General features: G+C 39.2%; 1 protein-coding gene and 1 long non-coding RNA gene across 2 annotated transcripts in view; one reads left to right on the forward strand and one right to left on the reverse strand.

The window, feature by feature from the left end:
• Nucleotides 1–17,123, forward strand: LOC137186145 (uncharacterized). Its single transcript, XR_010928980.1, has 3 exons — nt 1–1,273; nt 13,036–13,188; nt 16,938–17,123. It is a non-coding gene; the product is annotated as an uncharacterized lncRNA (long non-coding RNA).
• The window catches only part of capn12 (calpain 12), a 15,325-nt gene continuing 6,000 nt past the window's right edge, over nt 16,507–25,831 (reverse strand). The window contains exons 4-22 of the mRNA XM_067594833.1: nt 24,128–24,261; nt 23,767–23,938; nt 23,598–23,681; nt 22,777–22,862; nt 22,605–22,682; nt 22,318–22,508; nt 21,958–22,217; nt 21,847–21,858; nt 21,669–21,748; nt 20,187–20,309; nt 19,497–19,533; nt 19,340–19,411; nt 19,199–19,244; nt 18,815–18,876; nt 18,507–18,575; nt 18,345–18,423; nt 18,135–18,251; nt 17,138–17,190; nt 16,507–17,010 (exon numbers count right to left, since the gene is read on the reverse strand). Of these exons, the coding sequence (XP_067450934.1) occupies nt 16,984–17,010; nt 17,138–17,190; nt 18,135–18,251; nt 18,345–18,423; nt 18,507–18,575; nt 18,815–18,876; nt 19,199–19,244; nt 19,340–19,411; nt 19,497–19,533; nt 20,187–20,309; nt 21,669–21,748; nt 21,847–21,858; nt 21,958–22,217; nt 22,318–22,508; nt 22,605–22,682; nt 22,777–22,862; nt 23,598–23,681; nt 23,767–23,938; nt 24,128–24,261 (1,782 nt within the window). The 3' untranslated portion in view covers nt 16,507–16,983. The remainder of the gene's footprint in view (nt 17,011–17,137; nt 17,191–18,134; nt 18,252–18,344; nt 18,424–18,506; nt 18,576–18,814; nt 18,877–19,198; nt 19,245–19,339; nt 19,412–19,496; nt 19,534–20,186; nt 20,310–21,668; nt 21,749–21,846; nt 21,859–21,957; nt 22,218–22,317; nt 22,509–22,604; nt 22,683–22,776; nt 22,863–23,597; nt 23,682–23,766; nt 23,939–24,127; nt 24,262–25,831) is intronic.

The raw sequence follows: 25,831 nt of genomic DNA on the forward strand, positions 1-25,831 counted from the left end.
ATTCCCTCTCCCACTGAAATGGACCAGAAGCTCACCTCGCAGAGGGATAATAATAGATGTTTTTTTTTAATACTATCACAGGCACGAGATATTTCTCACCGTCTGACAATTTCTGAGAGGAAATTTTAAGAAACTTTAGTGCGATAAATATGGAAAGTATCTATTTAGGACTATATGCGTCTGTCTAGTCTGGAACATTTATTGGGTCATGGCTACGTCAGGTGATGATATGTCTATATGTCTACAGTCATGTCTATAAGCTTCTCAGGAGTGATTTTGCGTTCATTAGCTGAAATCAACGGCTCGTGTATGGACTTAAACATAATTGTTAATTACAGATAAATAAGGAACGCGAAGTTTAAAAACTGTTGTCTATACATCTCCGTTTGAATGACGTGTAGAATATAAACTGGGACACACCAGGAGCTATGCAATGCCTTATTTATACATAACGTCATGTCTCTCTGGGACGGAATCCCGTCAGGCATGCAAGGGAAATCCTGCTGAAAACTTTCTCAAGACACGCCCTAAGGGAGTCCTCTGAACTTGAGAGCCATGTCTAATGGGAGGAAAGCCTCTTTTTCAACTGTGTCTGAACACTCGCTAAACCTGAACTAAGGCTGCCAAGTATGAAATTACCGCAGGTTGAAAAAGACTCTCAAACTGTATTAATGCATCACCAGTCATCCAGTAGGATTTTAGGCTGCATATTCATGGATTTTAGTGTAGTCGAGACTCAGCTTAAGTATCAGCAGCGGCCTCAACATGCCCACAAGAAAGAAAAAAGAAAAATAAACACACAAATTGGTAAACAGCAGTGTAATTCTGTCATGGACAGTGGGCAGCAATGACGGAAATCGGCGCCTGTCATTGCAAACATCACCCGGCCCGAGCAGAAAGTGATTCATTATTATAGCCTACATGCAGTGGGAATGTGGCAGGTGGGAGGTTGGCTTTGGTTGGAGGGGGGTTGCTCCACGGGCAAAATGCGGGAAGACTGGGTGGCAAATCATGAATGAAAATCTTGAAATACAAGGCCTACGTTTTGTGGTTGTGATGTCAAACAATGTTACGGGGCGGGCATGCTGCTGTGTACGGGCTTACAGCTACGGTCGATGTGTGAAAAGGCGTGAGCAAGAAGGGAAGAGTTGGGGATAACAAGTTATTAGTCAGAGCTACAACAACGTCAGAGACGAGGATCCACGGAGGACGTTGTGTCCCATCCGAGCTGCCGTTCTCTGCTGCTGAACCTGGGATGACTAACTCCGTCGATGTAAGTTGTTTCATTACATAGGAAATTGATGAGATGAATGGCTGATAACGCAGGTGAACACGTGAACTAACTAACCACAATAAGTGATAACAGCATGAGTTGACGTAGTGAGGGCAAGAAAGACTGGAGATAAATCCTGACTAATAACGATATTATAGCTGTGTATGCTAATGAATGTGCATACATACATCACGATGACAACATAACATATGTTTTTTCTCTTAACACTGCTCAAAATATTCCAAACAGTCAGTATTACCACGCAAAAAGGAGATATTGTGGCTAAAACAAGGTGCCGGGACCATGTGCTATCCACGGGTCTGCTGCATGTGTGTAGCGTTCTGTCGCTATGGATACGCCGTTGCCTCTGACGCAAGGACGTATAAATTTGGTCTTTTTTGTTATGCCGCCTAGCAACCGGTTTCCGTGGTAACCGGCTCTGAGTGACAGACAGACAGCAGCACACAATATGGCTTCCGGATTCTTTCTGTGCAGGGAACAGCAGCAAATCTGTGAATACTACAGCGTTTGTTGTTATTTTAACACAGTTTTAACCGTCAGCGACTGTTGTTTTGCGTTTTATAAGGTCTGTGACAGTTTGAGGAAACGTCAATGTTACGTTGTTAGCCTTTATTAAACTCGTTTCTGTCCTGTTGCCTTTAAAATGTAAATATTCACACGCATCATATACACATATAAGCATCTCGTTTATTTATTGTATTGTAACGTTTGATGTTGTAACATGGGGACCCCAAGACAAACTGAGTTTTCAGATGGGTTTTGTCATTTAATGTAGTAAAGTTAACTAGTTTAAGTATTTCAACATTTTCACAGTCATAAAGATAATACATAGTGGTATGCAAGGTATGTTTGAAGCAGTGTTTTAACTTGGGGAAGTTTTTTTTATCTAACTCTTCATAGACTGTCTTTTGAATACAGCTGTCCAGCTCATTTAGAGCACTATTACGCAGTTTAAATGACACTGCAAAGTTTGTGGTAGTCTAGACTTCAGGCGAGCCAGGTAAAAAATAGAGGCAGTATTGTCTAATGCCCCTGATGTGCTTTGTTTTGCTTGCCCCTGTCTCTTAGCGTATTTTCGGGAAGCCACTAACTTGCACTGTGCTCATGAGGCCAGCCCCTGTTTCCTTTTGGAAGGCGGGCCGTGTTTGCCTGGTCTTCCTGCCCAAAATATTTGTTACCAGGCAACGGTTAGGCCTGTCCCACTTCAGAGCAGTGTTGTTTACACCCCTTCTGGCTCCATATCCCAACAACATTACATAACCCTCACAGGCTTTCCCCACCTCAGTGAGAGAAATATGATCGGTCTTCTCTCTCCAGCCAACCAAAATGTCTCGTTCCCTCATACCATAGTTTTTCTCTCTGCCACTCAACGGTTTCCTTATGTCTTTGTCTGCTGCTGTGTTCACTCCGAGCCGTCATATAGCAATTCAGAGTAACAAAACTGAAACTTTAGGTTAAGAAGTTAATTTGAAGAAGATTGTTTATGAAAAAACTATGCTTGACTTGACTTTCAGGTCAGCCTGTGGCTAAACATCCCAGAGGCTTATTGTTACATGATCTGTTAGGTGGGGGTTCAGGTCTGTGCCTGTAGCCTAACCATTTAATAACACATCTGAATCCAGTAATTCTTTCTTGGCAAAGTCGGAGGCATTTCAGCACGCCTAAGCAAACATGGCTTGTGTATACTGTATTAACTGAAATACTTGTGCTGAAATTAAAAAAAAAACGGAGCCCTGCCTTTATTAATATTTCAGTTCAGAATGAATCATAAACTTTTGAACTTGGGACATCCTTGTTTTATTTCTGCAAAGCAGCTTGCACCCTTCGTCTGTCTGTTTTAAGAACATTTACCTACATGTTTTATTAGATTTTAGTCATAGTTGTGGCCCAGTTTCTTGCTGTCAAAGTCATGAATGTGATCAGAATTACAAGTCAAAGACAAATCTTAGATGCGTACATATATACATACATATATATATATATATACAGTTTTTGAGACCACAGTGTTATATTATATTGTAGGTGTAATGTTAATTTGTACCACCCTCTGTATTTGGCTTATATACTAGCGTATATAATCTTTGAGTGGCTCAGCTGCCCTCAGTCTTCCTCATCTTATGAGCGATAATTGAAATTGTGCATAAAGTAAGGAGTTATGAAACAGTTGTGCAGGGCAGGGTGCAGTTTCTCCAATTTTCTGTCTTACAGCAAAGTCTGTGCTTTGTAGTTGTATCACAGATCAGGAGCAACGCTGAGAAACAGTCTTCCTTTGTTTGTGAGAGCCAAAAAACAAGCGTACTGGCTCGATATGAACCTTCACCCTCTCCTGATTCCCTGTAGAGTTCGCAGTGTTTAGACAGACAGAATCTTGTAGTATCTGATAGCAGCATTGCTTAGATTTGCAGAGTAAACTAGTGTTGTTATGGTTAAAATCTGATGTTATGTCACTGAGAATTATAACAAATGTTTATTGGTTGCATGTGTGACCAGATGATACTCAATACGTAAGAGCCAGAATAAACTGGAGCCAGAGAATACAGATTTTTATTTACAATGCATTAAAATAAGACTTTTCTCCTTTCAATAGAAGGCCTAAATGCAGGCTGTAATATAGGAGGGATGGAATAAACTGTTACAGTAATCAGATAAACAATGAATAAACAAACAAAGAAAATAAACAATGTGGGGCTAGACTGAATTGTCAGGGAAACCGCACTCTTCCTCAACGACCGGATGTGTGTCTCAATAAACTGAAACTGAGTTGCAAGAACTGAATCCGGAAGTATATAGAGAGTTGAATTTTCAGTGAGGATCACATACAGTTTCAGCGCAAATGAATTCAGTTTCATAATATTACATTCAGTTTCAAGTTTATTGGAATTCAGTTACAAACTAATAAATTTAGTTTCAAATTATGCTATTCAGATTCAGTTTTTCAATGCAATTATTCAAGTTAAACGATACAAATTCAAATTATGTGATTCAAATTCAGTTTTTTAATGCAATTATTCAAGTTGAGCATTTTAAATTCAAATATAAATGATTCAAAATCAGTTTCTAGTGACACATATTTCTGCCCATAGGTGAGCTTCTAGCCCCTTTTTTTTATAGACTTCTCGACTCTTGCCTGGGTCCTAGTGCTAGACTGCCTGTTACCTTCCACACATGCATTATGTGTCTGACTGCATGTGACATCGATCATCCGTCCATCAATCAGTCTTCTTCTGCTTATTTGGAAGACATGCCAACACCATTTCAGCTGCATCCTTTTTATGAAAATGGGTAGAGGTTTCACTCTGAGCTTCTTGTAGAGATACAAACTCCTCACCTTGTCCCAAAAGATGAGCCCAGACACCCTACAAGAAAAAATAATAATAATTTTGACCATTTGAGCTTATCCTTTCTTCACTATGATGGTCCGGTGCAACATTTGTATGACTCCAGACGCAGCGGCAATCGCGTTGTAGCTCTTGTATTTCCCTTCTTACTGATACTTCTGTCAGTTTAATACCAATATATTTTAACTCCTTTGCTTGGGGCTGCAACTCACTGTCAACTTAAAAACGTGCTCTACTTTCTGCTTGTATAACTGAAGCTTTTGCCTCAGTTAAACTGAAAGCCCTTGCACCCCCAGACTCCCACAGACTCTCCAGGAAAATTCCCATGATCCTTTCAGTATCTTTGCGAGTTTCATTATTTACACTTGTGACTTTCCAGTATTTCTTGTTCCCCACTTCAGCACACAGCTCCCACGCAGCTACTAAACCTACTGTTTATGTTAACGCACTTGTGTTTACATGGCGTAATCCTTGTGGCTCTCTAGTTCAATAACGAGCCTTTGTGTGTTTACAGGAACCCACACGGCACACACGCACAGCAATAATTTACAGTGATCTGTAGAGAGGGTAAAACATTCAATTGTGCATGCGTCATAGCCTCAGTTGTGGGTTCTTCTGAGAAAAAAATGTCCACCCAGCAGAATGGTATCAGGGCTCTTGCGCTCGTTTCGCTCATTGTTAAGCAGGTGAGTGAGGCTATGACTGACCTGCTGTAAATGGGCCCTTGACTGTACTTGATGATGAAGCACAAATTAAAAAGATGCTTGACAGCAGCTTTGTGCATGAGAGAGATTATTGCACCACAGCAGAAAAATGAAGATAATGTACTAAATTGTTTTGTAATTTGACCGACTAGTGTGCAACCATAAGTGGGATAATCTTGCACAATGTCTGTTAGGTGAGTTGTGGTAATGTGGGACACTGCCCAAATGTGGGACACCTAAGCTCTGGTGGGTGTAGGTCTTCCTCAAACAAATGAAAGATGATAAAACTATGGGTTAATGCAAGCTGTGATGTCATGTGATCAAAATCATACCACTTCTCAAATGTCCAATCATGGATAGGGTGGAGCAATCTTCAAACAGGAAGCGTCCCATGTGACGACCACCCAAAGGTCAGTGACACAGTGTTTAGATAAACTTAATGTTGAGGGTATATATTTCTTATAAATAAAACAATCTTGCTAGTTTTCATCAGAATGTGTTTGTGATATGTTTGTCCATCAAAAAAATATTATAATATGGTGTAAATATACTCTATATTTGTCATTGCAATCAAAATTTCCATTGTCTCACTTTAGGAAATGTGATTTACCTAGTGTGGGACAGTTCTAAAACTACTTTGGTCAGGCAAAAATGCGTGTAGGGGCGTGGATTGTGCAATAACAATGGTTATTTACAGGATTTTAGACATTTAATGCATTATTTTAGATATTTAAGGTGAACGGCAAACTATACCCAATTATTGGGGGTGGGTGCATGTCTGTTAACATCGTATGAGGGTTTTTTTGTGGTTGCATGTATGTGTGCATGAAGGGAGCACCCTTGCCTTTTTAAAGTCAGGGATAATATTAGGCATAAATGTCTGAGATTACAAGATAGCAATGAATTTCAAAAACACAGATATTTAAATATTCATAGCAATTTAATAAAATCCTTCCACTTAATTCTGTGCATGTTATTGATTAATTGAATGGAATATATTTCAGATCATAATGGCAAAGGAGAGAAATAAGACAGAGAGAGAACGCCAGACACAGAGAGAGAGGCAGGCAAAGAATCAGGGGAAGGAAACTTAATCAGTGGAGGCAGAACAGGATGAGGGGAGCAAAAGAAGGGGAGAGACGGATCGTTGAGGATGGTGGGGTGTTGTGATGGTGTTTGATGTTGTTTGATTCTCCATGTAACATCCACATATAAGCTTGAGTTCTGTAACAGCAATAACACTGTAAATAGTTAAATTATTGAACATGGGATTGCACATTTAGCCCTGAGTGTTACTGACCTGAGAAGTTTTTATCACATGAATTGAGGTGATTTAGGTCTTTTAACATGTCCCACATTAGGAAATGCAAATTGTCTGAAGAGTACTGATATGTCTATCATTTCTTTTATGAGTGTGAGATATGCATTTTCTCTTTTGGTTTGATTAGGACACATCCTGGGGATTTTGGAGTGGTACTGTTTGTAGATTTAATACATTGGCTTCAGATGGGAATATATTCCAGAAGTCTGAAATTCAAAAAAATGCCCCCCATCAAGCTAATTCACTCTAATTTGTGGTGAGTGAGATCATTTCTTTATTTAAATATTTGTCAAAACCTCTAAATAATCGTCTCCACAATTGTTCACAGCGTCAGAACAATTGGTGCTCTAAGTGCAGCCGTAAACGTCAGCATTGAGGTGCAGAAAGCAGAGTGGATAGCTCTATTGTATCATGCACTGCATGGGAGTCGGATGCCTAAAGTTAAATGCAATCAGTGGGTTTCAGTATTCCACAGCTCTCTCTGTGACTCAGACACAAGCAGCGCGTCAATCCTAGCCTACTTTCAACAGGCTCGCTGCCAGTCAGGGAGGCAGAGTGCCAGAAAGAGGGAGGGACGAGTGCAAGAGGGTGAGAGAGAATGAGGATGAGATCAGAGGTGGAAAGAAACTCAGTAGATTCAGTCAAATACTCTACTTAAGCACAATGTTGAGGCATTATTTTTTCATTTTAAATTACTCACATTTCCTATGATTAAATATATTAGTCTTCAACAATTGGCCTTTTTTGCATTTTCATTTGTCATAGTAGGAAAAGCACAAGTGTTGCTAATAACATTAACAATGCCTCCGTTGTATTCAAGTGTCTCAGTAAGCCATGACAGTGTGACAGTGAGCCAGCGTGCACAATACCAGGACCCTGAAAGTGAAGCAGCTAAACAAAACACAACTTATCATTTATCCTTGCTTTGCTTTTCCTATTGTGATATGTCAGAATGTCTTCAGATTGTGATTTTTTTTTTGCCTGTAGGTTTCTCTAGACTAGGCTCTATACATCAACATGTTGGATCTGAAATGAAACAATAGCAATAATATTTCTGTGCTTTCATTGGACAAACCATGTACAAATTGTGGTTAATGGTTACAAAGAAAGTATTCAGATCCTTTACTGACAAGATTATGTCAAAACCTAGTATATGGCTGGACTGTGCATGAAACTCTAGAGGACGGATACAAGAAGTGGTGACACGTCGCGACCAAGCCCCCAGGAAGTGTGGCAGGATTTGATTGAAGCCAGTTTGAACTAGTAAATGGTTAGGCTAGGTTGGCTCAGCCGAAGGGATGAACTCTTGTAGTCCAGTTAGGTTTGAGGTTAAGTTTAGGGTTACACACACAATGAACATGTACAAATCTCAAGTGAGTTTCGCCAAATGTCCCTCCAGCTGATCCAATCTAGCACCAACCATTTGACCCATTTCTCAATACCAAGTGTGCCAAGTTCGGCCTTGCGTACTTGCTAGTTTTGGCTGGCCCCACTGTTGCAGTCCAGCCAAAAAGTATAAACACTGAAAAATAAAAAATACCCATTACAAGTCATGCATTGAATATTTCACTTCATAAAAGTATGTCAATATTATTAGCAAATGTACTTAAACTATCAAAAGTAAAAGTTCTCATAATTAAGAAAAATGGTCCCTGTGAGTGTAACACTGTAATATACTAAATTATTTAAGATTAATATTACTCATGTATTCATGTGTAAACAGCATTTTACTGCTGGTGGAGCCAATTTAAACTATTTTGTATATTGTTTAAGTTTAATCTATAACAGTGCATCATATTTAATATAAAAGCTCATCATATGTTTTGTTTGTTTGCAATATTTTCCTTTGAAATGAAGTGAAGTAAGATAATAAAGTAACAAGAAATAAGGGGGAAAAAAATCACATAAAGAACGAGTAATGCAAAAATTGTACATGAGTAAATATACTTCATTACTTTCCTCCCCTGGCATTCTGTATTATGTATTAGAGCAATTTTGTTTTCATTCTTTACTCCAGAGCATTGAATGGGCAATTAAACAGTGACTATGAGGTTAAAGTGCTAACTTTCAGCTTTAATTAGAGGGTTTTACATACAAATCCAATGAAACATGTAGAAATTGTACCTGTTTTTGTACATAACCCTCAATGGTTAAAAGAGCAACACTATAGTCACCTATTTAAATTCACATTCAACCCTCATAGTCACTGTTTTATCTGAAATCCACTGTGCTGGAGTAGAGCCGATTGAACGCATGTCACTGTTCTTATACATACAGACTGTGCTAAATGAAAACCTTAATATATATAAAATACAGGGCATTGCTAGAGTTTCACAATCAAACAGTGTGAGGTTGGACATAACACTGCAATACTAATACACTGCCTCCAAAAAAAGCAGGATTCTCTCTCACACTGCCATTAAGCATATATGAATACTTCTTCCACCTGGATGAGGCGCGTGGATGCCAAGTTCATTATTCCCCCTACTCATTCTCTCTCTGTTTGCTTGTTTCTATCCAGAAGGCCTTTTTTTCATTTTGCTCACAGCCCCCCCCCTCCCCACTTCTTCTCTCTTCCTTACATAAGGACTGCCCTATTTTTTCAGGGACCAGTAAGAGGTAGGAATAAAGGGAGTGAGTGGGTGAGGGAGAGGGACTGATAGACAGTGGGATCGAATGAAGAGAGATAGAGACAGAGAGAGAGGGAGAGAAAAAAAAGGTATGGGGGTACAAAAGAGGACCGTGTGTACACTGCACACGTCAAAAAGACACAAACCTGCATGTGTCCCCGTCATCCCCCTCGCCTCGCCGGCCTTCTCTGCCCACACAGTGCTCCTTCGCTCCTCACCCATCCTTTTGCTACTGTACACCTCACCCTGTAGCCCCAGTTTGTGCCTCGCAAGTGTTAGCGTTACATTTGAGTCACAGAGCTAAGCATCCATAAATACTCAGCGATGTTTGAAAAAACCCAGAAGGTCACGTAACAACACTTCCTGCTGTTCTGAAGGCATTTCCAGATTCTTTAAAGACTTTTCTAACCATTTGGATCAAACAATATTCTGTCTTCTGCAGAATAAAAAAGTTTTTTTTGACCCTTTTCCTAAGTTGTCTATCTATCTAAGGTATTTGTAAATACAATCCCATCCACAATATCTCCTGTAATATACTATGTTTGTTGCCTCCTTGAAATATTTCTAATGTGTTTCTTTATAAAATATGTTTCAGTTCTTTGTATTAAAGGGTTTAAAGCCAGATTTTTATAGACAATATAGCACTGATGTTGACTGTTTTTCACCAAAGCTTTGTACTCTGCTCATTCAACTACAGCTATAATGTGCATGTGTTTGTTAATAATGTTTTTTAATTGTTTCTATCTTCTGTGAAGCACTTTGTCACGTCTAATCTTGAATGGTGTTTACTTACTTTATTTTACTCAAAGGATAGGTTCTTTTTAAAAAAAATTTCAAGTGTGTCTTAAAACAACAGTCAGGTGTCCATATGAACACTGACAGAGGTTTTGCTCGCTGTAATCATTCCTCCTGTTCTTACTGGCTATTAAAAGATCCCCTTCCATTGTCTTTCAACATAAGTGATGGAGGCCAAAATCCACAATGTGTCCACTCAGCCATTTTGTGCAAAAGTGCATTTAAAAGTTTATCTGAAGCTTATATGAGTCTTCAGCAGTCTGAGTTAGTCATATCAAGTGGATATCTGCCACATTTACAGACTTTTTAGCATCAAATTCCCTCTTTGTGTTTCCCTGTTTAGCTGTGGAGGAAGTTTAATGACAAAAAGAGGAACTTTGGCACTAAAAAGACTGTAACGTTGAAAGACATCTACTCGATTTGACTCATTTGGATGGCTGAAGCTTCATATTAGCTTCAGATAAACTTTTAAATACATTTTTACACAGAAGGAGGACTGGATTTTGGCCCCCATCACTTACATTGTAAGTGCATTATGCAGGGATCTTCTAATGGCCAGTATGAACAGGAGGGATGATTATGGCAGGAAAAACTGATTTCAATGTTCATTTGGGCACCTGACTGTTGTTTAAGGACAGACTTTAGAAATTGTGAACACGTCCTTTAAAAAGTACAAACCTGTTGACCCGACAGAAGACACCAGAACGTAGTGCTCAGTAGCTCTCAAGTAAGAGGAAATATCTGAGATTAGTCAAAATATTTCCAATCAACCAGCCAACAGTTGTTATGTATGTAATGATTGCAAGGTGCTTGAAACCACATTTGCGTACAGCAAGTATGCAAACAAGTTGAGCGTGACATGGCATTCAAGTTACGAGGAGAATTTCAAACATGTTTTTGCCGGGGGGCATGTGAGTACGCAGACATGCACGAGTGACGGCAGCAGGTTGATGTTTAGATGTCACATTCTTCCACTCTGCGCAGATGTGGACTAGTTTCAAGCATTTTTAAAATCCCATTTTATTGTTTTGTTATTAGTTCTTATGGTTATCATGAAGTGGTACTGTTGTATGACGTTGCACAGCATTTAATTATGTATAGTGCAGTGGATTGTTTGTACATTTTTGAATTGTAATTGCTTTGTATTGAACTGACTTGAGTTCCATATATGCTGTAGTACACACTCACTTTACAGTCAATATACATTACATTCAAATAAGTGATTATGTAATGCTGCAAAAAGTGTAAGTTACATGTATGTTTTTCATCCAGCCAGTTGAGGTCTCAACCAGGGTTCCTGTGAAAACGATTTACTGTAAGAAAAGTGTGTTTAAGGTCAGTTTTTATTGTTGGCTGTGATCTTGACTCTGTAGGCTGTCAGAGAGTCTGAAAAGTTACCACACTGCTGGGAAAAAAGCAACAGTTACTATGAAATTTAATGTTGTTATTGTATACATGAAATTTAATATAGATATTGATATAAAAACAGTGCTTCCGACATTTTCATGAATTCTTTTCAAGGATATTAAGAAACACTAAAAAGATGAGTTGCTCATTGAACACGCACCAATAAAACTTGAATGGTTGATGCTGTTTGATTATAGACCAAATTTGATGCTCGAAACATTAAATTATTTTTCATTAACCTCTTCCACTCCCCTCCTCCCTACCATAGACCCATTTTTGTCTTTTTTTAGGGGGGGAAAGGGGATCTTTAGGGGGAGATAGCAGGTCAACAGTATTTGCTGCATAGAAGTGGTCTACATCATCTGAAAGCTGGAAACTGAAGATTAATTTGAGATGCAGTTCAGCACTGTGTGTCAAGTTTTTTCTAGTAATAAATCTGTAATAAACATTGCGTTTTGGTTAGGTGCCTGTTCACATTTTGAAAGTTTAGAGTGTAAAAGGGCTTAAAACATTATCATGGAAGTATATGATGGCCATTGAAGTATTTGCAGGAATTAATGGGTTGATACCATTTGTTACACAGATTTGGTGCAAAATGTGGGGACTAATATCATCACACAGGAATACAATTGGGCTCATTGAATCCACAAGACTCTCAGCTTTCCAGTCATACCAAATTTGTGCATTTCCAATACTGTTTAGGGATCCCCAGTATGCAGAAATATTCGAATACACCATTTTTAGAATAGCATAGCGTATATAACACATTTATACTGCATGCAAAAAACTGCATGGGATTAACATAAAGTGGGCATATCTGTAAAGTGTAGACTTGTGGGTAACCATAGAATCCATTTTCATTCAGATATCTTGAGGTGAGAGGTTGAAGGACCCCTTTGAAAATGGCCATGCCAGTTTCTCCCATTGCCAAAATTTAGCCAAACTTTGGAGTATTATTTAGCCCCCCTCCCAACAAACTAGCATGACATGGTTGGAACCATCCACAGTGGATGCCTTCATCTAGTTTCATATCATACCAGTATCATCACTTTCGCTTTAAAACTGAGCCCGCTAAAGCCTCTGAAAGACGGTAATGTCAGCTGAGGATGCTGGCATCCTTGTGGAGTTTAAGAGGTTAAAGGGAACATATCATGCTTTTTTCGATTTTCTCTTATCTTATGGACTGTTATGATGCCAGATATTTATGTTAAACATCATCAAAGTTCCGAATGTTGAGGTTAATGTGTGTAGAAATGCTCCCTGTAAGTCAAAAGCCCAGGCTTCAACCTGCTCTCAACGCTTCGTTTGTGATGTTTTTTTTCCACTTTGCAAATGAGCTGATGTCAGCTCATTGTGGATGCCCATAAACGGCTGCCCGTTCTGTAGCCTTTGTTGTTGCTAAGGTTGTTGCTAAGGTTTTTCCTTGTGTTGTTTGCATTGTCAACTCATGTATGGATGTATTTGAGAGGTTGACATTTTGAGTAAAGAACGAGAAAAAGCAGTGAAATCCTACTAATATAATTTGTTTCATGATTTGTTGACATAGCCTCTGGAGCCGGTGGATAAATCTCCTGAGGGGAAGCTTTCAAGGAGCTGGCCAGTCAGAACAGAGTGGGCTCATCGGGAGGGGGGCCTTAAAGAGACAGGAGCTAAAGCAGCCTGTTTCAGACAGAGGCTAAACTGAGGGGCTGTGTAAAGGGTCAGTATAAGATAAAATATGTTTTTTGAACAGTAAATCATACAAAGATATTCCAGTAAGATTAAAAATATAGACCTGGAAATGTGCATGATACATCCCCTTTAATGACACCCTCAACTAAATGATTTCCTTGCTTCTCATTGTCTCTGGTACCACATTTTCTTATGCTTGATTAAAGGTGCAGCATGTAGAATTTAGTTACATCTAGCAGAACAAAATGGAATATAATATTCATAAGTATGTTTTAATTAGTGTACAATCACATGAAAATAAGAATCATTGTGTTTTCGTTAGCTTAGAATGAGCCCTTTATATAGCGGGTCCTCTTCCATGGAGCCCACCATGTTGCACCGCCATGTTTCTACAGTAACCCAGAATGGACAAACTAAACACTGGCTCTAATCTAGGGTGGCTCTAGGCTCTATAGTTTAGGCCAGTCTATACAGCCCAGTATTGATATTCAACAGTTTTTGGGATTACAGGTTAAAAATACTTATGCTGTAGCAAAGGTTGAGATGTTCTTATTGTGTAACTTCAAACAGACTCCCACACATACAAATAGAAAAAAACACAGTACACAGGTGGAAAAAGAAAAGCTAAATTAACCTGAAAGGTCTCTTAATGCTGTCTAATTGCCTCAAGTTTATTCATGTAATAAAGCTGAGGCGTGAAAGTTGCAGTAAACAAGCAGTTTCAGTGACAACACATAATATTTCTCAGTGACTGTGAAACACCTGATCACCACCATCTATAACAAACTTCCATCTGGAAAATAAATAGCAACAACAAGATGAGGAACAGCGAGCAGAGGGAGGGATGGGGGTGCTGTACTGATGCAAATGCTGCTCTTTGCATCTCAAATTATCAGCCATCAGTTTTTCACGACTTGTAAATAAGCATGCACAATAAATACACCCTACGTGCCATGCCAGAACACACTCACATCTTTGAATACCCCAGCTCTGACGCCTGAGATAGTACTGCTCATCAAGTTTATGCGTGAGCGAGCCCAGGCTAAATTTGCAGCCAGGGAGCCGACTTACGCAATCCTCCCTGGTCCCCCCTCCTGTCTATACAATGGTTTAAAATCTCACAGTGCTCAAACCATCCCAGCCCTCCCCAGATCCCACCCCCACACTATACACTACAACTCCGGCACTATTCCTGTACCAGCGCCTGCCGCTGTGGCACAAAAATACCAGCACCTCCAAGAACAGACGCCAAGCCTGTCAGAGCATCATCACATCCCATAGGATGGGGGGGGGGGGTTAAAGGGGAAAAAGGAGGGAAGATGGCAAGAAGAGAAGAGGAGAGGAGAAGAGAAGAGAAGAGAGGAGAGGAGAGGAGAGGAGAGGAGAAGAGGAAGGAGAGCAGATGGAAGGATGAGCACAGCTGCTGTCGAGAGAAAAGAATCAACAGAGAGAGGAAAGAGAAAATAAAGACTCTCTATGAGGGAGGAGATACAGTTTACAGTTATATCCTGATAGATCAGACACAAACTGTTTCTCTTTCCTTTGATCTTGAGGGCGCCTGAGTGAGATGAAGCTCCTCTGTGGAAGTATGTATGTGTTGTTATATTACAATATTTATGATGACCACAAGGAGAAAACAATCACCAGTGGTGTGAAGTAACTTTCATTTACTTGCTACAACTTCACTACATTTCAAAGGTAAAATATTGTACTTTTTACTCTGCTCCAGCATCTATAATTAGTAATTACTTTGATGATTAATATTTTAAATACATAACATGAGACAGGCTTATAAAATATGATGCACTGTTATAGATTTAACTGCCTAGCAGATCAAAATAGATCCACAACAGCCAGCTTCAACATTAAAATACAGCTTACATGTTAATAATATTTAAATAATATTATATACATAAAATACACAGTCCCTATTCTGTGCAAAAATGTATTCAAAAGTTCATCTGAAGATAATTCAAGGCTTTAGCTGTCCAAACTAGTAAAATCAAGTGGATATCTTCCATAGCTTCCTTTTTTGTTATTATATCTCCACTGCAGCTCAACAGAAAAACACTGTGAAGGGAAACACAAATTTTATACAATAAGACTGTAACTCTGTAAGATATTCACTAAAATTTGTCTAATTCACACAGCTGAAGCCTTATAGTATATTATCTTCAGATAAACTCTGATACAGTTTTGCAGAGAACTACTGTGGATTTTGCCCCCCATCACTTAAATTGAAGGTGCATTAGGGGATACCTAGACGTTTAGTTGCAATGGAGTGTTTTTGATTTTTCAGGATTCATTAAGAATCTAAATACTTTGTTTTAATCTTTGTTTGTTATGTGTAAAAGAACCAGAATTTCTACAATCAGTGCAGGTACAGTACATTATTTCTTGACTTTTCTGAAGCAGACGGTGATAGTAGAAGAGTAATTACACCAGTACTGAGTCCTGTGAGGGTGGCAGATACCTGATTTTACAGGCCTTGTTTAGCCCACAGTTGTCACAGTGGCCGACCTCCTGTGGAGCTGGACTCACAGACACAGAGGCTTCTGGGGAGGCAGAGCAGTGAGGAAGCACACGATTTGGAAGAAGAGAAAATGAAAAATAAAGCAGGTAGAGGCGACGGAGAGTCCAGACACGGAGACAAATCATAAAAGTCCTCTCTCGCTTACTCTCTCTCCATCTCTCTCTATCACAATGTAGATGGACGGTTGCCGAGGGCAACCTGTGTGTCCTCACCTAACGATGAACAGGAAGTGGTGTGTGAGCAAAGGTGCTATTAATAGCAGCATGTGTAGAAAGGACATTTGTTCGCTCTGGCTTCTGTGTGTTTGTGTGTTTATGTGTGTGTGTGTGTGTGTGTGTGTGTGTGTGTGCTTGCATGCGAGCACCTGTGTGTGTGTGCGTGTGTGTGTGTGTGTGTGTGTGTGTGTGAGAGAGAGAGAGAGAGAGAGAGAGAGCAGCCAGCGTGTAACAGGGAGGAGGAGGATGCAGATTGTGAGACTCAGACAGTTACTAGAGAGAACAGGAGGGGGGAGAAAGAGTGAGGGATGGATGGAGGGAGTGAGGGAACGTAGTGGAGGAGGGGGTGAGTGTGTGTTGACGCTGTACGTGGCGTCAGTGCGATAAGAATAGAGATAGTGCGTGTAGCGCTGCTGAGACATCACCCTCACACCCTCAGTGGGGCAGGCAGTACTCACAGTGTGTGTATGTGTGTGTGTGTGTGTGTGTCAGTGAGTACATGCGTGTGCACAGTTATTGCCCAGGGTATGCTCATGTGTGCATGGATGAGTAAACTGTTGGGGTTGTTGTTAAATTTAATTTTTTTTGAGTTGCGCAATTACAGCAATGTGTACCATTTCCGCTCCTGTTTAATTTTCAGACACACATTTTTATTTTCTCATCCCAAACTAATTTTCTTTTATCATCAGACAATTATTAAACAGAAGCTAGAGAATATCGTTATTACTTTGAGTGATGATGTGGACTTTAGATTAATGCTTTAAAATGACAAAAAGAATAAGAACAATTTAAACTCACAAAGGATGGAATATGAAGTTAATTTTATTAGTGTATGGAGTAATATAATAGTATTATATAATGTTTAAATGATTGTGCTACATACTCTCACATCACATTAAGGCTACAACCAGTAGTATACGAAAAGTATGAGACAAAGATAGAATAAAACGATGGCAGAGCAGAGTATAAACTGACATCTCATTGAAAACAGTTTACAGGATATATACGTATGCTGCATGTGTGTTTTAGAAGTGACAGCATACGGTGGTCTGCTGAGTCCACGTGGAGTCCCTCTTCACAAGATCAGAAACTGAAGCAGCCACTATGAAGGACCGACAGGTGGACACACACAGCAGAGAGAGGAAGGAGCAGAAACTGAGGGTCAAAAATGTGTTCAGGTCCAGGTCAGTATGAACACATGACATGAGAATATTAGGCCAGATACTCACAGCATTGATCCCTCTGTCTTTCACCTCTTGACTGGTTTCTGATTCGTACAGAGCTGAGGAGAAGATGGAGGAAATGACCGCTTATAGTATCTGTGCAAAGGCCAAACCTTCTGTAATAGTGTTAATTTTAAAACAGAAGCCCTGACCTGAGTTTATTCTGCTAAAAGCTACTCAGCTCTGTAACCACATTTTATCTCATGGTCTTCTCACAAACGCAAATAATCTTGCTTTTAATTTGACAAGGATACATTAGTCATTTCTAGTTGACATTGTGGGTGGATGTGATGTGCTATTGTGTGTAGCTTTGTTGTTTGTATTATGTGTCCTGTGTGTTTTTTGCTTTGTACAGTTTGTTATTGTGCTGTTATATGTTTTAATTGTGACCTGCCGATGGGACTGCAGATGAAAATTAACTCTGGTACAGTACATCAAATGGTAACATTTATGTTTAACACTGTACACGGTCCCAATAAATAAATAAATAAATAAATAAAATTCAGTGATCATTTAAAAAGTGCATACAACTCATTACATTAACAGACAAACTGTGAACAGGTGCATCAACCAAAAACAAAGTTTCACTGTGACTCAGCCATATATGCAACATATGGGTTGAAAAAAATAAATTTGCTGAAAAACAACTTAAAAAAGTATTTTTTTGACATGGTCAACATGGTGGTCATGTTTTTACAATATTCATTCGAAGTTTATTGATTAAGGGATATTTCAACCAAATTAAAGATAAATTCAATGTGAATGTAGATGAAAAACTATGAGGCTTATTTAGTGCAGATGGGTCACAGATTAAGATTCATTACATTTGATCTTAGATAACAGCCATCAGATCAGCTGGTATAAGATCACGGAAACATTTTGGGGTCATAGCTGCAAAGATGTTTGGGTAGAGACATACAGAAAACAACACATCACATGCCTTCACATGAGGGAGGTAATTACAGTGTGTATCTAGAAAGACGTGTGTGTGTGTGTGTGTTACCAAAAAGCTTGCGCAGCCTGGTGACACATGTCACAAAGCCATGGAAGGGCATGATAAGCTCTCCAGATGCAAACCGCTCAGACAGCAGCCGAACCACCTTGCCATCACACTGCATTCCTGAGAAACGGAGGAGTGAACAAAGGTGTGAAGCCAAACAGCATCAACCATCTGCGTGCTTGCGGTTGTCTGTGTGTGTGTGTGAATTCATACCAACAGCCTGCAGTGCTGTGCTGAGTTCAAAGGGGCTCATTGTCCCAGAAGAGTCAGTATCAAACTTGGAAAAGATGGACTGAAAGAGAAAGCAATGTCGAAGGAAATGATAATGACATGACTCTCTTTATATTTCACACATATACACACTCTGAGCTTTACCTGCAGATTGCGCAGACTGGACAGCAGGGTTTCCGTTTGTTTACGGCTAAGTCTTGAGCGCCTGTTAGTCTGTCAGGAGAGTTAAGGACATTTCAACAGGACAGAAGACCGAGTGATAAAGATAAAGAGGAAGCAGAGTGAAAGTGAACAGCAGGCATCTGCCCTGCTTAAGTGTCTTTAAGTGTTTTAACAGTAGATTTTGTAGAGTAATCGACAAAAAATGTACATTATTTGATGGAGGGATGGACTGGATGTAAAAGAAGAGTGAATAATATTACTGCATATATATACTGAGGACAAAAGGATACATCCTCTCCAAAGATGAGCTGTCTGCATGTCTCCAGTGGCAGATGGTAATCTTTGTCAAGAGCTATGATTGAGATAAAGACAGATATTGATGCAGGGAAAAAAGAAGACATTTTAATTGGATTAGTGTGAGGAGAGGTGAGCGTGAGGACAAGTGTAGTCACTTTTATTACTTAACCAAGCTCAGTTTACTCTGCCCGGAGCTATGAGCCTCTGTCTAGACTGGTGACCTTCTTGGCTCCAAGTTTAAGGGAACATGTTGCTACTTTGCTCCCATCTAGTGGCCGCCACAGGTATTACAGAGTCAAAGTTCATGCAGTGAAGCTCTGCAGCTATAATAATAATAGTGAAAAATGTGATATATATACTGGACTGGAGATTCAAACCTGAGTTGAACAGCTTCATGAGCTCCTTGGCATTCACCTTGCAATCCTGTCGAGGTGACAGAGAAGATTAGTTTGGATTGTTTACCCAAGAGCCCAAAATTCACACTTATCATGAAGGTAATGGTAAATTCAGTTTCTTACTGGGCCGGCCACCTCTTCAAAAGTCTTCTCGACTCTAACTTGGTCCTCCGGGGACACGGGTGTTGCCATAACCTTATTGGCACAAACGAAGAAACATATAGGACTTAGCTGGGATTAGTTTAGGTTATAAACATTTAGAGACGTCCCCTTAACTCACCGTGAGGAAGCCAGATGAGCAGGTGAAGTCCTGAGTCCTGAAACACAAGGATCACACCAGACTGTCCGTGTTATTCTCTTATATTATACTTTTAATATAAACCTTACAGACTCTGATTAGCGCAGCTGCACTGACTGAAAATGACGATGGCCATTACAGTCAGAGTACGCATACTACACTGTTCTCAGCTTTATAATTGACTTTTGTCGCTAACAGAAGTTATAAGGGTTAATCATTCTATTAGCCTATTGTTGTTGAGACTAATTGAGAATTTCTAAATTACATAGTCGTATAATGCTGGGAACAGAGTTTAATTCTACAGACAAGAGTGGGTGACTATGACTGTGCTGCTGAGAGTGAGTGTGACGGGAGGTGATTCAGGGATGCTGTGCAGCCCTCAGGAAGTGTTGTGGGTCTATGATTTAACAAAATATCTATGATGGGAAAAGACGTAATGAGACTCACATACGCAACGCTTAACATTTACGGACAGTGTCTAGTGAATGGAGCTGTTTTCTGATTGTTACTGGCATAACCTGGTGCTATTATGAGAATTTTACAGGTTTGCAAATTATAATTTTATCACAACATCATATTCTTATTGGTTAAAAAGAGTAAAATGTTTATTTGATTTTTGTATTTTGTTGTTGTGTCTTTTTGCCCCTCTAAAGTGAATTCCCTCCATCTTACCCCAAAGTGTTTCCAGTCTTGGAGAAGATGCGAATAAAGAAATCTCCAGGCTGGTTGGGTCGATAGGTGGACGCCACCATGACATAGTTACCCGGGTCCAGATGCACCTTTCTCCACACACCCCTGTGGGACATAGTGAGAGATTTATCAATTTTTAAAACATTTTAATGTGCAGTAAAATACAACTTTAAACGATCAAGTAAAAACATCAGGTCCAAACAAACAATACAATTCTCTCACCAGACATATAGAATAACTTTTACATTGTGTCAGGTCCTCCTGTGCATTATGCAAAACCAATTTTGCATCAACCATCTCCTAATAGTGAAAAAAGGAGGCCATGATCAGAACGGAGGTCAGTGTTTTTAATCACTTAAAAATGTGTGATGCAGCTAATATAAGACACAACATTGATTATCCATTTCTTTTTTTTTTTCATTTCATACACAGTAATGTGTATGAAATGTCGTTTGCATCTATAAACTGTCTTCAGGATGAGACAAGTGCTGCTGATTCATTTAAATCCTACATGTAAATCAGTTTAGTTAAATTCAATATGTAAAATGTATTTGAATGATAGACTGCTGTTGTTGTCTGGACAGTCAGGTAAGAGGGCTGGGTTGGACTGTGAGGGTGAATGAATTGTATGTTTTGTCTGTTGTGTTTTGTTTATATTTTCTTTCCTTTTCATTTGTTTTCTTGTCTTATTTTTTTCTTTTTCTTCTACAATTATCTGTCAATCAGTTGTATTAATGTACTGTATGTTTGTCTCGTGTGAATGGTATATAATGAATAAAAAAATAAAAATATTTGGTCACAAAACAAAAACAAGATTTTGTACACAGAGCTGGTGTTGCGTAACTCTTATTGGGCCAGTGTGTCCAATAACAGGCACACAACTGGTTTGTGTTTTCAATAACTCGTCCCAACCTATGAATCACATTCAGTAGGACAATTACTGTTTGTGTGGATGTTGGAGCTAAAAATTGCATTATACAGTACTTACATTTACATTTTGTCATTTGTCATACGCTTTTATCAAAGTGACTTAAAAGCGAGACAAGACAATCATTAGAGGACAGTGACGCAAAAGAGCTGTGGTTCAAATTCTCAAATAGCTGATCAGGCACAAGAGGAACGACAAAGACAGACTGAACTAAAAAGAAAGTTTTTATGTTGTTTTTACAAAAAATTAAAATAAGAAATTACTGGAAGTAGACAAGTGCATAAGAAATAACATTAACAACAGGAAATTAGTGCAGCAATCCACAAAGTGCTAAAAAGTTAAAGAGGCTCAAGTGTTGATTTACTTGATTCAGCTCACAGTTATCACAGTATGAGAAACGTTTTAGCAGACCTGCAGCACCTTCAGGAACCAAGTAAAAGCATCAGCACCAATTTGTCTGCTTATATTATTGAAAAAATATAAATACATATGTGTAAACAAGTACGCTGTTGTTTTCTCTTATACTGATCTTTCACCTTTGAGCCTTATATTTCCCAGAGCGACCCACAGGGCGGTTCTTCATGAAGAAGCTGCGGTCCAGACACAGACCTTTGAGCTGTATGGAGAATCATATCATAAAGGGATGGAAGGTTATTATTTTATAAAGCCTCCATTGAGGAAAAATTATTAATGTGTTGCCCATGAGATACTCACCTCAGGAGGAACCTGTAAAACAGAAGAAACGTGAAAGCAGGTGTGAGTTTTAAGTAGAATAAAGGTGTTGAAACCCAAACAAATGTATTCAAATGATAAACTTGTTCTCACCCTGTAGATGTGGAAAGCAATGTAGAGGAAGTTGAGTTTATCCTTCTTCCTGCGGTCTTTCTGCAGCAGCTCCACCAGCACTGTGCACTGTTTGGCTTTCTTCTTCTGTTTCTCTTCTCTCTTCTTCTCCTCTGGGGTCATCTCCTCTTCATCCTCATCGTCCTCGTCGTCCTCATCATCCTCATCATCCTCATCATCCTCACCTGTCTGGTCCTGCTCTTTGAGAACCAACTGAAACTGGGGGTTCTTCCAAAATGATTCTGAGAAAAAAGAGGGGGGAAAAAGCAGCGTGATGACAAGAATGAGAACAGAAATGATCCTTGAATGCATAATTGTGCACAAATAAACACATAAATATACGTTTGTATTTGCGGCTGCCACCGGCGGAGTTCCCTGGTACCCAGACTCCTTCATGTTCACTGATGGTCCAGGTAGACGGGGAGGCAGGAGAGGTCGGAGAGGCAGGTGTGTTTTCCTCCACAAGGGTGTCGGGATTCACACTGCAAAGCTCCACAATGTTGTACAGGCTGCAGAAGTCCTGAGCACTGATCCTGATATAATTCATTAGAAGATAATTTGAGAGGTGTTTTTGTTTGTGAGAGGTTGTACGTTAGTATCAGTATCAGTATTCAGTGTCTGTCTCATACCAGAACTCTCCATCTTCTCTTTTTTTCAGCTCAATCCGTTCCTTCTCCTTTTTGTCCACACTGTCCCACTCTTTACCCCTGAAGTCACACACAAACACAGAGCTGCTCAACATCTGGAGACACACACACACACACACACACACACACACACACACACAAGAAGCTTCCTCACTTGTCACTCCAGGGTCCACGATATTCGACAAAGCCCCAGGGATTCCTCAGCCTCAGCAACAAAATCTCCTCTGATGCTTTCGTCACCTGAAATGTAACAACAAATTAAACTAAAAGGAACGATTTTGGAGAATATTTTACCAGTTTTCATCTCATCTCATTTCTCAGTACAATATTATATCTGTACATGATGATATTATAACGTCAGTGAGATTATATTATATTATATTATATTATATTATATTATATTATATTATATTATATTATATTATATTATATTATATTATATTATATTATATTATATCAGAATGACATGACAACATTAAATTAGATTAAAATGGCATAAAATGAGATGGCATAAAATTTGATGACGTTTCAGTGAGATTATACTAGATTCATTTAGATGAGATGAGATTAGACTGAGATGATATGAGAGTGGATTACATTTCAGTAAAATTATATTAGATTCAATTCAATTTGATTTGATTAAAATTAAATAAAATGACATTAGGACATGATGAGATTATATTAAATGTAATTAGATTCTGTTAGATTAGATTAGGTTTGACTGGGATGAGATAAAATTAAATTTCAGTAACATTATATCACATTAAATTAAATTAAAATGAGGTAAAATTGCAGATTACAATGACTCTAATTGAGAACTTGCTGCAATAGAAAACATACATGATACAGAGTAATTAGAGATGATAATTACAGAGTAAACGCATAAAAACACACTCATGACGCCACAACAATAACTAATGAAAGTGGTTCAGTGCTACACAGTCTGCGGTGTTGTGGTCTCTGTGTGATACTGGCCTTGTCAGTGTCAGTGATGGCATAAGCATGACCCTTTATCAGCCCGTTTCCGGTCACTTTACCGATATCACGGTAGCTGCTGGCCTGTGAAGACAAAGAGTGAAAGTCAAGCATCCGCCTGTGTTTGTGTGCATGTTGCTGTGAACATTTCGAGGTGTGTGTGTTATACCTGGATGAAGCAGCTGAGCAGGCTGCCTCGAGACAGAGCAGCTGTCAAAGACCTCCAGAGGACTCGGGGGGTACGGGAAGAGACAGGCAACGAGTACGCAATGCCTCCTGTGAAATCCTCCATCCCCTCTGAAATGTTACCCCCCTTCAGGCTTCCGTAGGATCCAATTAACCTGCATACCAGAGGTGAGAAAGTTATCTCCGGTGGCTGTGGGGTTTTTGTCAAATCACTGCAGTGACACACACACACACACACACACACACACACACACACACACACACACACACACACAGAAAGAGAAAGAGAGTGGGTGATCTCAGACATTACAACCCAGAAACATATGCTGGTAGTGGCAACTGACTTGGCGTAGGCCTTCTCCACCAGGGCGCTCCAGTACTCGTTGCGGGTGTGAGAGTAGCTGAAGAGCAGACGGCCTTCGCGTACTGGCAGCCTGTCATCCACAACCACCTCCACCCACTCACCATACTGCCAGAACTGCACAGGGACACACGGAGAGAGAGAGAGACGGATACAGGGATGGTAAATAACAGAGGAGGGATGGATGGAATCAATCAGGGGGAAAGTTAATGAGTGTAAAGAGACAAAGTGAAATCTACATGTGGCCAGTATTTATCTTAAAGAGACACTCTACTTACTTTACACATCAAGATCTGTTTACATGTGCTACTCAGCCTGTGAAAACACTTGTATGAGGCATCTCACTTCATCCTGTTTAGTTTACATGTGTATTTTTTAATGTAATTTTATGCTTATTATAAAATATTATATATGTATATTATGTGTGTATATTTGATCTCTTTTTTAAAGGTTCTATATCTTTAAAAAAAAAAAGAAAAAAGATTGTGACTTTGTTTTTCACCAGTGATATATGTGGAGATTGTGATCACATGATTTGGGTCTATGTGATGTGTTTTCCTGATTGACAGGCAGGCGTGATGAAGCAGATGTGAAATGTGTTGTTGGCTCTTTTGCTTCCTGAATATGTGTAAATTAATATTAATAAATCTTTATTTACTGCACTTTGGATCAGCACCAGACAAAACTGTATCACTGTGCAGTGGATTTAAGGCTTTGTGGCTTTGGAGGGAGGTTTCTAAAGTCTGAAAAAAATAAAAACCCTTGTGATTTCATCAGGATTAATTTAGCTTGGGTTTTAGATTGTACATTTTTAATATTAAGAAGGTGTTATAAACTAAGAGTGTGTAGAGCGTGTTTACCAGGAAGGGACGGTCGAGACACTAACAGGTTGCACTATGGAAAGTGTAGAATCCAGAGTATTTGGGGTTTGGACCACACTGAGGGCTAATAGTCAGAATATCTCAGCCTCCCTGGATCAATTTTGAAGATTATTTTTTAAACCTGTCCCTATAAGTCTCAAAACTTGTATGTACAGTATGTAAATGCAATACTGAAGTGTGAGAAAAAAGTCTGTTTAGGAAGCTTCACACATATTTTTTGACACACATTGTTTGACAACATCACAAATAAAGTACAAGTGTGAAACAGAATAACACACACACTGATCAATAAATACTGGCTTTTCATCAATAATTCTTGTGGTAACTATGTATGTTGATTAAACTCTTTGGTGTTTTTAGGAGCTTAGTTTGTTATGTTGGAGTGTTTCTGTTATTTTGTCTATCCTGTGGGCACAGACTGCGATGAAAAGAAACAGACATCATCATAAAGTTACACCATGTGCTTGAGCTTGCTTTCATCTTTAAACAGCTCCACTACTGTGATGGTGTGTTTACAGGTCTCTCTAAAAAATCGCTCAGACTGCTGCTGCTCGACTTCAGATCTTTACACCGCAGTCGAATAATAGATATGAAAATACTGTTGGTTCATCCTGAGCACTGAATGGTTTAGGACCAAAATGCAGTATAATTCTGATCATTTGCTCTCAGGTTTGACAGGTTTGTTTACAAAACTGAACACAGATACTCTCAGCTCTTGTAAATCAGAGCTTAAAACTTTTCTGTTTGTCTCTGCTTTTCATCAAATGTAATTGGAGGCTGTTTAGTCACTGCAACGTATTTTCTCT

The sequence above is a fragment of the Thunnus thynnus genome, chromosome 7 (assembly GCF_963924715.1).
Source record: "Thunnus thynnus chromosome 7, fThuThy2.1, whole genome shotgun sequence".
NCBI lineage: Eukaryota > Metazoa > Chordata > Actinopteri > Scombriformes > Scombridae > Thunnus > Thunnus thynnus.